The sequence below is a fragment of the Sciurus carolinensis genome, unplaced genomic scaffold (genome assembly GCF_902686445.1).
Source record: "Sciurus carolinensis unplaced genomic scaffold, mSciCar1.2, whole genome shotgun sequence".
NCBI lineage: Eukaryota > Metazoa > Chordata > Mammalia > Rodentia > Sciuridae > Sciurus > Sciurus carolinensis.
The window spans coordinates 1801591-1816810 of NW_025920133.1; the positions used below are offsets into that span (position 1 = coordinate 1801591).

Sequence of the window (15220 nt, forward strand, 5' to 3'; positions counted from 1 at the left end):
GGATTCCCTGGGTTCTGGAATGGGAGCCCCAAGATGATACAGGTATATGAAAATGTTCTGTTATGCTATGTAATACACAGGACTAGATTTCGTTTACATATATCACAAATCCTGTTGATTTTAATAATTGTCACTTTCCAATAAGAAATATTTCAAGAGTCCTATAATTGGGTGGAATTTTTTTGACTTTGGAATCACACAGCTCATCCTGAGTCCCAGCCCGCCTGTTTATTAATTGTGAAAGTAGGTACACAGAAGGAAACAGATATTACAACTTGGTCATTATGTCTAACCCCAAATTGCCAAATAAGTTTGCATTTCATGTATGCAAACAATAGTCAGGGTCATGGAAAAGTTTTGACTATGTGTCCCTAAGAAACCCATGTTGTTTTTTCTGCTGTATGATATCTACAAAGTGAAAAGCATGTGGCCAGTATAAAGTGAGAAAGAATGATCTGCTTTTGGACACTTCCTGGTTAGAGCTTTCTCCTCCCAATCAGGGTATTGCTTCTTCTAAATTTAGGCCTGAAGTGAAATATTATTGGGGAAATCTATCCCTCAACACTAGCATATAAATAGATAGATCAGGCTCTTTAAGTCTCTGAGAACAGAGGACCCATAGCCCTCAAACCTGCAATGTGGCTACTGTGAAATGAGGAATGATGGAGAGAGTCAAACTTGAGGGTGTAGTTCCAAAAGCACATATACTTCATTGGTGTATTTTATAAATCACATGACAGTAATATTCTTGAAAGGCTGTGTTATGTTATTAATATCAATTTCACCTCTTTCTTTTTATGCTATCAATGTGAACACTATAAATATTTAAATTACCCCTGCACCTTAGGTGTTGTTTTCATTGAACAATGTTGCTTTAAGCTGTTGTTCCCATTCAAAGTTTAGTTGTCTCCTAACAAGTACAGAAAGCAGAAAAGCTAAATAACATTTTATAGTAATTGTCATATTATTTTCATTCTTGAATAATATACTGGCACATATAATCCATAAACTGAAATGACTTGTGCGTTATGTTAAATGGAAATGTTCTGCTGGTTGGACTAGATCCCAACTTTGGAAGGAAATATTGCCTTAATACAGCAGCAGTCTGAGGCTCTGGGGAGCAATTTCCAAACCTCAAAAGAAAAAAAAAAAATAAGCTGCAACCAAGAACCTGTCATTCTGCTCTTATTCATGCCTGGATTGAATATTATGCACTGTCACTCACAGAGAAGGCTCCTTGACTCCAGGGCAGGTCTGAGGCCTGGTTCAATCAGAAGCATTTAGATCTGTCCAATGCTGTGTGCTGCCAAGGAGGTCGGGGCGTACTTCTGTCACCTTCCCTGTTTCCCCTGAGTTTGCTGTATCAGGCATTTGGCTCTAGGCATTCACTTCTACTTTGTAGTCCCATGTTGCTCTTTTGTGCAGAGGCTGAAGATCCCTAAGGACAAGGACTGGCTTCTGAGTACCAGGAAATGGTGGGTGGGCAGTGGCATGATGAGTCCAGAATGGAGGCGGTTGGAATGGCGGGACTGACTATGCGGGAACTGGAGCTGGGAGACCAGGACTCTCCACAGTCTCTGGAGTCTGCAGGCCTGAGTCCTCCTGTGGGGCAGTGCACCCCAATGCTGGTGATTGACAGGTGGGTCCATTATTGTGATGAAATCTCCACATGCCATTTTCCTGCAGGAGGGCAGCTGTGATCTAAAGGGACCTTGCTTCTCCTGAGCTAGCTAATTTTTTGTTTTACTTATTTCTTTTTTTGTATGTGTTGCTAGAAGTTGAACCTTGAGATACTTTACTACTGAGATTTATCCCTAGTACTTTTATTTATTTATTTATTTATTTTGAGACACAGTCTAGTTTGGTTGGTGAGATTGGCCTTATTATGGTTTGATTTATCTAGACTTTTCTATTGCAATTAAGTGTATAATTTTTACATACATATGGATTCATTTGTGGATTTAGTTTATTATGATTCCTTGATGATCATTGAAATAGTATAGTTTCATAATATACATGAATATCAGGTAATGATAAGCACTCCTTTTGATCTTATAATTGAAAAATTTCTTGGCTAATATATATAATTTTGTGGATAAATTTCATAACTTTGATTTGGCTTCTTATTTTGTTAAAATTAAAGTATGTTGCTTTTATTATTGCATTATAGTTATACATAATATTTGGCTTCATTTTGACATAATCATACAAGCAAAGAATATAATTTGCTCCATGTCAGTACCCAGTAGTTCCACTTTCCCTCTTTAATTTTCCCCTCTCTTCCATTTATTGTTTTATAAATTACTGCTTTATAGATACACATAAAAGTAGAAATTACTATGATATATTCATTTAGATGCATCACAATTTTACTGGGAGATATTGTAGGTTAATTTTGGGGAAAATTGTCTTTGTAATTATTAGTTTTATCATCTGCACATGGGATGTGTGTTTTTTATGTGCTTCTGATGATATTTATTTTCTCATAACTTGTACATATTTTCTTTCTAAACATATATACATATGAACTATTACATGCATATTGTACATATATAAAATTTAATCATGGTGTTTTATATTTTATTAAACTGGATAAACTCTAGCTAAAAATATGACTGACTCCTAGTAATCATTTTCCCCACAGATTATTATTTATTTCTTGCAAGATGTAATTCTCTTTAACCATGCCCCTGGAATTGTATGGTTGGTGTTCAGGTGAGTAATGTTGTGTTCCTGCATATTATCATGGTCACAAATGCTTTAATTTCTGTTATTCTCTGTGACAGTGAGCATCATATATATTTAATAGCAAGAATTTCCATGAATAATAATAAACTCTTAAGTTTATGAATATTCACTTGTTTTGTATCATCATCAATTTTATTTAGCTGTGTCTATGAAGGATTTTTGTATTTCTCTAAATATTTTTAATATTTCTTTAGAGTTTTAATTTATGTGATTACTGAAATCTTAGATATAGATACCCCTTGTGTTAATTTGCAGTTCAAGGCATTTGCCTGCATTTCTTTTGTGGTTTCTGGCTTCAAAGATAAGAAAATATATCCAAAATGGCAGATAGATTATGATTTCAAGAAAAAATGTTTTGCTTTTAATTAAAAAAAATTATATTTTTATTCCCCTGGGTTTGTGTTGTAGTCATCTTGTGTGTTTTGTATTTGGAGGATTCTTCAAATAAAATTCTAGGGGTTATTTTTGGAAATTCTAACAGGAAATATAAATAAGAAAAATCTCACTTCCCTACTGCTGTAAAAAAATAAATATATTTACTCAAAATCATTGGTTAAGTAAATTCTTGAATGACACATTCACTAAAACATCCACTCCTCTTCCTTAAGGATTTTTTTTTTAATGTTTTTGACAGTGAATCATGCATTCACTTTTCTGAATTTTGGACATTAATACAAAATCATATTGAATAAGATATGGCAAATCTTAGAAATATGCAACATAATTTGTAGTTTTCTGAATGATGTGCGGTAGAGATAGCAACAAAAAATACATATTTTTAGAATAATTAACGTATTTTTTCTTCAAAATTTCTCATGTGTCTTTTAAATTTATTTTTTTTTTTTTCTGAGTCATACTCAGACTCTGGGACTGTGATGTGCTTTCTTGTACCCTGTAATCTGCAAGCACTTACCTCATAAGGAATCCTGGTTGATAGCTCAATTTTTAAAAGTTACTTAATGTAAAAGAGAAAAAGAATAGAAAACAAAAAACATTTGTTTTGATTCTGGGATGTCTTCTCTAGGTACTCTCTTCAAAATGGAGAAAAAATAATATTTCTTCAGACACATCCTCTGCATCAGGCACAAATCAGTCTTTGGGGAGCTTTGAAGGGATTTCTGCCTCTGGGTAGTTCTCTCTGTGTAGCTGAGTTGCCATTTAATATCCAGAAACCTGTGTTTTCTCATCCCTAAAATGGAAATAATTTTAGAGGACACAGATAAATCATGCTCGACATGGAGGCTAGTAATATGTGTATGTGCTCTAGCCACAGCTGACAAAACACCTGAAAAACGCTATGCAGTTACTGATTTTTTTGACCATTATCTGCCACTCACATAAATTTTCTTTCAAAAACTTGTAATAACCTTTTTACTGTAGGCACCAATGTCATCCACATTCCCAAAATGAAAGGTTGAATCTTTCTTATCTAAATTCCAAATTCCAGTTCTTGGTGCTTCAAGGTGGTACAACTAATTGCTTCCTTGTACTGCTATTACTTTGTGTCCCCAGTAAAAGAGTTGTCTACTCCATGCCTCTATTACCTGTGTTTAGCTATGTTTAGAAAATGACATAAAAACCAGTAATTTTTGCTGGTTTGTAAAGAAGGGATGATTACTTCTGGCTGGTGTCAATGCTTGTTATAAACTGAACCAGGATTTCCCCAGGTTTGAGAAAATGTGCCCCATTAACAAGCATGTATATAAAAAGGTTTTGTTTGTATGTAATATGTGTGCATATTATATATGTACACATAGGCTCAGGCCAGTCTCTTACCTACTTTTTTCTTTTTTCTTTCTTTTTACTTCTTAGTTGTAAATGGCCACAGTGCCTTTATTTTATTTATTTTAATGTGGTGCTGAGGATTGAACCTAGTGTCTCACACATGTGAGGGAAGCTCTCCACCCCTCAGCTACAACCTCAGACCTATATGAATGGTCATAGTCACAGAAAAAAAGGAAGTCATATATCAATGCATTTCCTAATGACATTGATAGGGACATCAAGTAGGCAGCTAGGGCAGAGTAGGGGAATATCTTCTGCAGCTTTTGGGTGTTAATGCAATCTTAGCTTCAGAGATGGAGGTTGGAGGTCTGCTAAGCTTAATGATATTTTTCGAGAACTTTATCCATTTGTTACTAGACTGCTAGGTCAGATAGAAAAGTTAAAGTAAATGGCTTCTTAAAGGGCCTAAAAGACCAAGCAAGGTAATGTTGGCTCTCAACCTACAATATTCTGTCTCTACAGTCTTGATGTTCTGAACAGCAAAGGTTAAGCAGGCTACAGGATCTTTAATATAGATGCAGATTCTTTAGAGAACTTCAGTTTACGTACATAAAAATTTTTAAAAAATATGACCCACACCTATAGTCCCAGCACTTGGGAGGCAAAGGTAGGAGTAGCTGAGGAGTTTAAGACCAATCTGGGCAACATAGCAAGTCACTTTCTCAAAATAAAAGACCAAAAACCAAAATGTATTTACTCTCTTCATTTTTATAAAAATTCATTTAAAAAATTCTTTTCTTTTGCTTTTCATAATTCTTTTTTCTATTTGTAGATGACACCATACTTTTATTTAATTAATTAATTAATTTCTATGCAGTGCTGAGAGTCAAACCCAGTGCCTCACATGTGCTAGGCAAGTGCTCTACCACTGAGTCACAACCCCAACCCTATTTCATTCTTCTAAAATTTTTATTTTATGGTACTAGGGAGTTTTTTATTTATTTTTATTAAATTTTTAAAGTTTTATACACTGCATTTTGATTCATTGTACACGAGTGGGGTACAACTTTTTATTTCTGTGGTGGTACACAATGTATATTCACATCATTCATGTAATCATACATATACATAGGGTAATACTGTCTGTTTCATTCTACTATCTTTCTATCACCACCCTCTCCCACTCCATTTTTCTCCAAAGTTACTTCATTCTTCTCTTCCCCCCCTCCTCATTTTATATCATCATTCACTTCTCAGAGAAAACATTTGACTGTTGGTTGTTTGAGTTTGGCCTATTTCACTTAGCATGATATTTTCCAACTTCATCCATTTACTAGCAAATGCCATACATTTATTCTTCTTTATGGCTGAGTAATATTCCATTGTGTATATATACCACAGTTTATTTATCCATTCATCAATTGAAGGGCATCTCAGTTGGTTCCAAAATCTACCTATTGTGAATTGAACAGCTATGAACATTGATTTGGCTGCATCACAAATGGGGTACAAATTTTTATTTCTGTGGTGGTACACAATGTATATTCACATCATTTATGTAATCATACATATACATAGGGTAATACTTAAAATGCTGATTTTAAGTCCTTTGGGTGTAAACCAAAGAGTGGGATAGCTGAGTCAAATGGTTGGTCCATTCCAAGTTTTCTGAGGAATCTCCATACTGCTTTCCAGATTGGCTGCACCAATTTGCAACTCCACCAACAATGTATGAGTGTGCCTTTTTCCTCACATCCATGCTGACATTTATTAATGCTTGTGTTCTTGATATTTTCCATTCTAATTGGAGTTTGATAAACTCTTTGGGTGGTTTTAAGTTGCATTTCTCTAATTACTAGGGATGATGAGCACTTTTTTATAGATTTGTTGATCACCTGTATATCTTCTTCTGTGAAGTGTCTTCCCAGTTCCTTAACCCATTTACTGTTTGGGTTCTTTGTATTTTTGATGTCAATTTTTAAGTTCTTTATAAACTTTGGAGATAAGTGCTCTATCGGAGGTGTGTATGAAAAAGATTTTCTCCCACTTTGTAGGCTTTCTTTTTACCTTTTATTTCCTTTGCTGTGAAAAAGCTTTTTAGTTGAAATCTATCCCATTTATTGATTATTGCTTTTATTTCTTGTGCTATGGGAGTCTTGTTAAGGAAGTCTGGTCCTAAGCCAATGTGATGAAGATTCAGGCCTACTTTTTCTTCTATTTGGTGAAGAATCTCAGGTCTAATTCCTAGATCCTTGATCCATTTTGAGTTGAGTTTTGTACAGGGTGAGAGATAGGGGTTTAATTTCATGTACCTGCTTTTCTTTTTAGGTGAGAAATACAATTCATTACCTGCATTTCTTCTCAGGTCCAAAAAACAGGAGAGACACTACCCTGAGTGAAAGCAAGGGGCTTTAAGCAGAAAGTTTTCAGAGGTAGGTTTTCTCCCTCCAAATGCTGGCCATGGTCCATTCCATTTCAGTTACCAGAAAGCAAGCAAAATATCTTAATAATTATATATATGCACACACACACCACACACACACACACACACACACACACACACACACACACACAGAAATCCTGCTTTTTTGAATAAGTGTCACTAACCAAATTCTAAAATAATAAGAAAAATTGTATAAGTTATGTGGTGTAGTGGAGGTGTTTGGACTTTTAAATTAGACACAATTTTTTTTTTATTGTACCTAGGGCCACTTAACCAATGAACCACATCCCCAGCACTTTATTTCATTTTATTTTGTGACAGGTTCTTGCTAAGATGCTGAGGCTGATTTTGAACTTGCAATTTGCCAAACTCAACTTTATGAGTTCCTGGGATTACATGTGTGTGCCACCATGCATGGCAATAAATTTCATCTTGATTCTAAGCCCACTTGCATTTTTATGGGCTTTCATCATAGGAAGAAAAATATCATGGACTGGAAATTATGTCTAAGGCCAAATTGCAAAATAAGGTGTTGTTCTTTAATCCTGAATCCTCACTGGCCTGTCAAGTGGGGCATATGTCAGAAGTAGACTCCAGATGTCCTGTCCTGTTTCTGCAGAATATCTTCAACCACTACCTGAAATCCTATCTGAGCACATATATGCCAGCATTCCAGCACATTCCCAGATTGTGTGGTGGATTGTGGAAAGGGATGATCATCAGAATCACAACTCCATGTATTGTTTTCTTGCATGAGGAACACTGTGGTCTGTAGCCTGTAGGGGTCTCAGATCTTTCTTCCTGAGCTTGTTTTTCATTTTTGGTGGGATGGTGGTACTGTGCTTTGAACCCAGAGGTCCTTTACCACTAAGCTACATCCCTGGTACTTTTTATTTTTTATATGAAACAGATGCCAAGTCTGGCCTTCAACTTGTGCCCTGTCTCATGAGTTACTAGGATTATAGGTGTGTGCCACCCTGTCTGAATCCTCCTGAGTGTTCTAAATGTATGGGAAGCAAAATGTGAAATCCAGAACCCTGTCTCCCAGCCTGTCTTTATATATATGTCAATGAAATCCTAAAATTCCAGCTCTTGTCTATATTCCCAATTACAACTTCTCCTCTTCCCTATTATATTTCAAATGTGCACAGTATTTTTGTTATTTATTTATTTTTATCAAGAACTGGATAGAACTTTGTAAAGGATTTGTTTTCTGGTTGAGTACAATGGTTCATGCCTATAATCTGAGAGACTCAGTTCACTAAGGCATGAAGATTGCAATTTCAAGGTCAACATCAGAAATTTAGGTTGAGCATAGGCAACTTAGAAAGACCTGTCTCAAAATTTTAAAACATGAGTTGGGTATGCAGCTCAGATTTAATATGCCCCTGTGACAAATATCCAGTACCATAGAAAAATGAAAAGCAAAGACTTTTGTTGTTTTTGTTAATTATGAGCATTTCACATGATAGAAATTAGAGAAAAATCACATGGTCATTGAAAAAATATGCGCTTGTACTCTCCTTTTGTCTCTCCAAGACCAGAAACCTTGTCTCAATGTCTTTGTGTTGAGAAGCTCCCTGGTTCTCCTTCCCCACTGTGGTATTTTCCTAATGCTGTGTTTCAGAACTGATACAAAGATCCCACAGCTGGCACTTCTAATGTCTCTTTGGTGTTTAGTGAATATCAAGTCTAGTGAATGTCAGTACTTCCACAGCTGGCACTTGTAATGTCTCTTCAGTGTTTAGTGAATATCAAGTCTAGTGAAGGTCAGTACTTGGGGTTTATCTTGTTAGAGAGCAGATTAAATTTAGGGACTTTAGTTTTTCGGGAAGGTAGTAAAGTGCCCTAAAGCAGGGAGAAATCTCCTGGTGTGCCTTTCATCCAAAAGTCACTTCAGTTGTTCCCTGACCTTGGCTACTGTGAATACTGCTACAATGAAGATGAGAATGCAACCATTTATTTAACACACTGATTTCAGATATTTTGAAAATGCACCCTGAATTATTATTGTGTTAATTTTTACAAAACTTTCAACTTTCAAGGCCTTTTACAAATGATCTCTACTGAAGTCATATTCTAGTACACTTTGGAAGTGTTTATTTCATCCATATTCATATAATTGAGGTACTAACTATTCTTCCATTTTTTTATAGTAACCATTCTAACAGCTGCACTCAGGCTGCAGAAGTTCCCATAGTTGAGTGCTGCTCTAAATTTATGATGAAAGTTTGTTAGAATCCAGGCTGCCTTATGCTCATTGAAAGGTGATGTGAATCTATTTTAGAAATAAACAGGAATCTGTATGTTTTGTCCTTTTTCTTCACCCCTGGTGGGGATTGCAGCCCATGGAAATTCTTACATACCAATGTGGAGCCACATCTTTGTGATATAGAGAGATATGCACATGTGCATTTGTCATTGCTCCCAAATCCTCGTAGATTAGCATCTCATCCATTGAAAGAAAAGGTTGGATTTTGGACAACTTCCTTACAGAAAGAATTAGTTAGTCCTGGAGTTATCACTGAGGTGAGCTGAGGAAGAGGGCTAATGGAGTACTTCACTACTACTTGGTCTGCAGTCATGGACTGTATTTCCCTTGTTAATCCTTTGGTGCTGGATAGATTGAAGCTCAACTGTTAGCAAGAGAATTTTGCAGATATCGCTGAAAAATATCTTTTAGGGAAAATTGGGACCCTTGAGATTTAACACCTCTTCTTCCCTGGTCCCATGGAATAAAGCCCATGAATCTTGCATTTTAGAAAAACACTCCTTTTCTCTGATACTTGATACTCATGTATATCTAGTCTCTTTCTCTGTGTGCACCAGTTAAATTAAAATTCAAATTACAGACAATTTAGAGTTAAATATGCTATATTTATGACTGAAACGGTCTTCCTCTACTCAGGGAGACAGTGAATCTAAGTATCCTGTTCCAGTTATATAAGAATCATTGCTCAAGGAATGCTAATGCCCTAGAATATCTCAACTTTTCCTACTTTTCTGATGGCATATTTCTTGTTTTATATACACCTAATCAATCTGTAAATTTAAGAGGTATTCAGAACAGGAGTATGTATTTATTTGGTGTATCCATGAGTGGATCAAGAGTTAGGAGGTTCATATTCTGCTATATTTTTATAATCATCCCTCTTAATATCTGCTTTCTGGTGGGTGGTGCTGGAGTATAATCCCAGTGTCACGCACATCCTACATATAATCCCATCCAGTGGTCTGTGGTTCCAGTTCTAATATCTACCTTTAAGCTGGGTTGTTATTCATTCACATTAATTTTCTTGACATGATTGGATTTATATAGGCCTTTTTATTGCACTTAATAAAAACAATATTTACATACATATGTATTTACCTATGTAATTTTCTCTATTGTAATTTCTTCATCTTTATATTACCACAATATTATAATTTTATAACATATAATATTGTCAGGTAATGATACCTGGTACTTTTGTTTTTATATTTCAGAGATTTCTTGGCTAATTATATATATGTATAATCATGCAGGAGAATTTTAGATGTTTCTGCTTTGTTCCCTTCTTTAATTTTGTTGAGATATTATTATGGATTGACAGGTAAAATAGTCATCCTTATAATGATAGTCTTATCATCTATACCTAGGGTGTGCAATTGGTTCTTTGATGTACTTGTGTGTATTTTTATTTTCTCAAATTCTGCACATTTTAAAATATGCTTACATATGAAATACCACATTCATGTGGCATCTTTATAAAATATGTTTTTTAATATTTGTCAAACTGGATATAAGATAAAATTTCCTGGTTTCTATAACCTTTATTTTCCACAGTTTATTTATTTATTTATTTTTTTACTTCCTAAAAGTACATCCCCTTTAATCATGCCCCTGGGCTTCAACTCTGGAGGAATATGGTTATGTCCTCATATGTCCAGGAGTTGTAATTTCAGTCTCTGTGTCTGATGGTGGTGTATCATGTATGTTTGATTTTTAAAAAAGTTTCTGCACATGGATGATAACAGCTTAAAATATATCTTCCCTTTATGAGAATGCCTTTATTCCACATGTTCATCCAATATTTAATTTTGTGTCTACAATGTGATTTTATTTTACATTACCTAATCTCTAAAGATGTTTAGTTTTTCATGATTATGGAACACTTAGATATCTCCTATTTAAAGTTACTTTTCAAGTCTTTTGCCTGCTTTTCTTTTGCAGTATGTATTTTTCTTTCTTTTTATAAGTGTTTGATTATATATAGAGCAATTAGGTCATTTGTCCTTGTACCATTTCTGGAATCACTTGATGAATAGAATTTTTGTTTTAATATTATATAGATTATAAATTTAAAAATATTATTTTGTGTAATTTTTAAATTTTAAAATTTTTTGTTGTTCATTTTCCCTTTTGTGATATTGGGAATTGAAACTTGTGTACTATTACTAAGCTATATCTTCTGCTCCTTTTTCAACTTTATTTTCAGACACACTTTGCTCAGTTTTTTGGGTTGGCCATAGACTTGTGATCCTCATGCCTCAGGCTCTAAAGTACTGGATATTTCAGATGTGCACCACCATATGCATCCTGTCTCACTCTTTCTTATGTCAACTATAGGATGCTTTATCTTATCTTTTATGTTTCACTATTACTTATTCATAATTCTTATATTTATATTTAGTATGTGAAAATGGGTTATGTGATATGAATGAAGGATACAAAACATTTTTATTATCAAGCAAGTACACCAATATCCTAGCATCTTTCTTTGGAAAGAATGCCATTTTTCCTCTTCTTTGCACTACAATATGTGATTTAAAACTGTCTAAATAGTAAGAGACTTATTAAGAGTTTTATCTTGAGATCCACAGTGTATTCATTTTATTATGAGTACTGCACTGATTGTTTTCAATTTGTAACATCAGTCTTTTGTGGCATCATGGTTTTTGTCAGTGGTAGACTTCATGTACAACAATGGAATGGACATATCAAATAGCCTCACCATGTAGTAGTCTGTACCATCAAGATTCTTGTCATTACACTCAGATTTTGGAAAATAGCATTATCAACTTTGAATAAATTTTCAAGAATATATTCACTTCAAGTGAGACATCATTATATATGTACATACATGTGCAATTACATAGTATATAATTGACATAGTTTTTGCTTGTTTAATTTTTTAATTTACCAGAGTTTTTAAAATTTAATTTTCTTTTTTTTTTTTTCTTTTTAGTACTGGCAATTGAACCCAGGACACTTAACCACTGAACCCCATCCCAAGTCTTGTTTTACATTTTAGCTACAGACAGGGTCTCACTGAGTTGCTAACTGACTCACTAAGTTGCTGAAGCTGGCTTTGAACTCTTGATTCTCCTGCTAAATCCTCCGGAGTCACGTGGATTACACATGTGCAACACCATATCTGGCTGATTTGCTTTTTAAAAGCACCATCATTGACAATAGTATTTCTTTCTGTATTATGCTTATTTTCAATATCTTCTATTTTACTCTTTTGCTTAGAATTCTTTTCTCTACTCTTGTTTTTATAAAATTGAGTTTTTCAGACTATTGAAATGGAGGATTCACTAATAAATTCCTAGTCATTTTATGATTTACTAATTTATGTCTGTATATTTCATTTTTTTATTGTATACAAATGGGATACATGTTGTTTCTCTATTTCTACATGGAGTATGGAGTCAAGGCATAACATTTGTGTAATCATAAATTTACATAGGGCAAAGATGTTTGATTCATAATTTTTTCCCTTCTCCCCCACCCTTCCCACCCCTCTTTTCCCTCTATACAGTCATTCTTTCCTCCATTCTTACTACCCTCCTTATCCCAAACCCTAAACCTAACCCTAATCCTAACACTAACCCCTCCCACCCCCCATTATATGTCCTCATCCACTTATCAGCGAGATCATTTGTCCTTTAGTTTTTTGAGATTGGCTTATCTCACTTAGCATGATATTCTCCAATTTCATCCATTTGCCTGCAAATGCCATAATTTTATCATTCTTCATTGTGGAGTAATATTCCATTGTACATATATGCCACAGTTTCTTTATCCATTCATCAACTGAAGGGCATCAAGGTTGGTTCCACAATCTGGCTATGGTGAATTGAGCAGCAATGAACATTGATGTGGCTGTATCTCTGTAGTATGCTGATTTTAAGTCCTTTGGGTATAGGCCAAGGAGTGGGATAGCTGGGTCAAATGGTGGTTCCATTCCTAGCTTTGTGAGGAATCTCCATACTGCTACCCAGAATGGCTGCACTAATTTGGAACCCCACCAGCAATGTATGACTGTACCTTTTCCCCCATATCTTCGCCAACACCTATTGTTGCTTGTGTTCTTGATAATCACCATTCTAATTGGGGTGAGATGAAATCTTAGGGTAGTTTTGATTTGCATTTCTCTTATTACTAGTGATGTTGAACATTTTTTCATATATGTGTTAATTTCTTGTACATCTTCTTCTCTGAAGTGTCTGTTCATTTCCTTAGCCCATTTGTTGATTGGATTATTTGTATTCTTCGTATAGAGTTTTTTGAGTTCTTTATGGATTCTGCAAATTAGTGCTCTATCTGAAGTATAAATGGCAAAGATATTATCCCATTCTGTAGGCTCTCTCTTCACATTACTGATAGTTTCCTTTGCAGAGAGAAAGCTTTTTAGTTTGAATCTATCCCAGTTATTGATTCTTGCTTTTATTTCTTGTGCTATGGGAGTCCTGTTAAAGAAGTTTGATCCTAAGCCAACAAGTTGAAGGTTTCGACCTACATTTTGTTCTATAAGATGCAGGGTCTCTGGTCTGATTCTGAGGTCCTTGATCCATTTTGAGTTGAGTTTTGTGCAGGGTGAGAGATAGGGGTTTAATTTCATTCTGTTGCATATGGTTTTCCAGTTTTCGCAGCACCATTTGTTGAAGAGGTATCTTTTCTCCATTGCATATTTTTGGACCCTTTGTCTAGTATGAGAAACTTGTATTTATTTGGGTTTGTGTCCATGTCCTCTATTCTGTACCATTGATCTACCTGTCTATTTTGTTACCAATACCATGTCGCTTTTGTTACCATTGCTTTGTAATAGAGTTGAAGATCTGTTATTGTGATACTCCCTGCTTCGCTCTTTCTACTGAAGATTGCTTTAGCTATTCTGGGTTTTATATTCTTCCGAATGAATTTCACAATTGTTTGCTCTATTTCTGCAAGGTACATCATTGGGATTTTAATTGGAATTGCATTGAATCAGTATAGCACTTTAGGTAGTATGGCCATTTTGACAATATTAATTCTGCCTATCCAAGAACATGGGAGATCTTTCCATCTTCTAAGGTTTTCTTCAATTTCTTTCTTTAGTGTTCTGTAGTTCTCATTGTAGAGGTCATTCACCTCTTTTGTGAGATTGATTCCCAAGTATTTTATTTTTTTCAATGCTATTGTGAATGGGGTAGTTTTCCTAATTTCTCTTTCTGAAGATTCATCACTTATGTATAAAAATGCATTGGATTTATGAGCATTGATCTTGAAACCTGCTACTTTACTGAATTCACTTATAAGTTCTAAAAGTTTTCTGTTGGAATTTCCAGGTTCTTCTAAATATATAATCATGTCATCAGCGAACAGGGATAGTTTGAGTTCTTCTTTACCTATTCGTATCCCTTTAATTTCTTTGGTTTGTCTAATTGCCTGGCTAGAGTCTCAAGGACGATGTTGAGTAGAAGTGGTGAAAGAGGGCATCCCTGCCTTGTTCCAGTTTTTAGGGGGAATGCTTTCAGTTTTTTACCATTTAGAATGATATTGGCCATGGGCTTAGTGTAGATGGCCTTTACAATGTGAAGGAATGTTCCCACTACCCCAATTTTTTCTAGTTTTTTCAGCATGAAGGGATTCTGTATTTTATCGAATGCTTTTTCTGCATCTATTGAAATAATCATGTTATTCCTAACTTTAAGTCTGTTGATATGGTGAATGACATTTATTGATTTCCGGAGGTTGAACCAACCTTGCATCCCTGGGATAAAACCCACTTGATCATGGTGCACTATCTTTTTAATATTTTTTGTTTGTGATTTGCTAAAATTTTTTTGAGAATTTTCACGTCGTTGTTCATTAAGGATATTGGTCTGAAATTTTTTTTCCTCGATGTGTCTCTATCTGGTTTGGGTATCATGGTGATATTGGCTTCATAGAACAAGTTTGGGAGGGTTCCCTCCTCTTCTATTTCATGGAATGCTTTGAGGAGTATTGGAATGAGCTCTTCTTTAAAGGTTTTGTAGAACTCAGCTGAGAACCCATCT

The 15220-nt window shown here is 34.9% G+C and overlaps 1 protein-coding gene across 1 annotated transcript in view; it reads left to right on the forward strand.

The window, feature by feature from the left end:
* Nucleotides 1-1505: 1505 nt before the first annotated feature.
* LOC124974141 (nucleoporin Nup43-like) overlaps nt 1506-15220 on the forward strand; it is a 149582-nt gene continuing 135867 nt past the window's right edge. Inside the window, 1 exon segment of the mRNA XM_047537638.1 lies at nt 1506-1639. Coding sequence (XP_047393594.1) covers nt 1506-1639 — 134 coding nt within the window.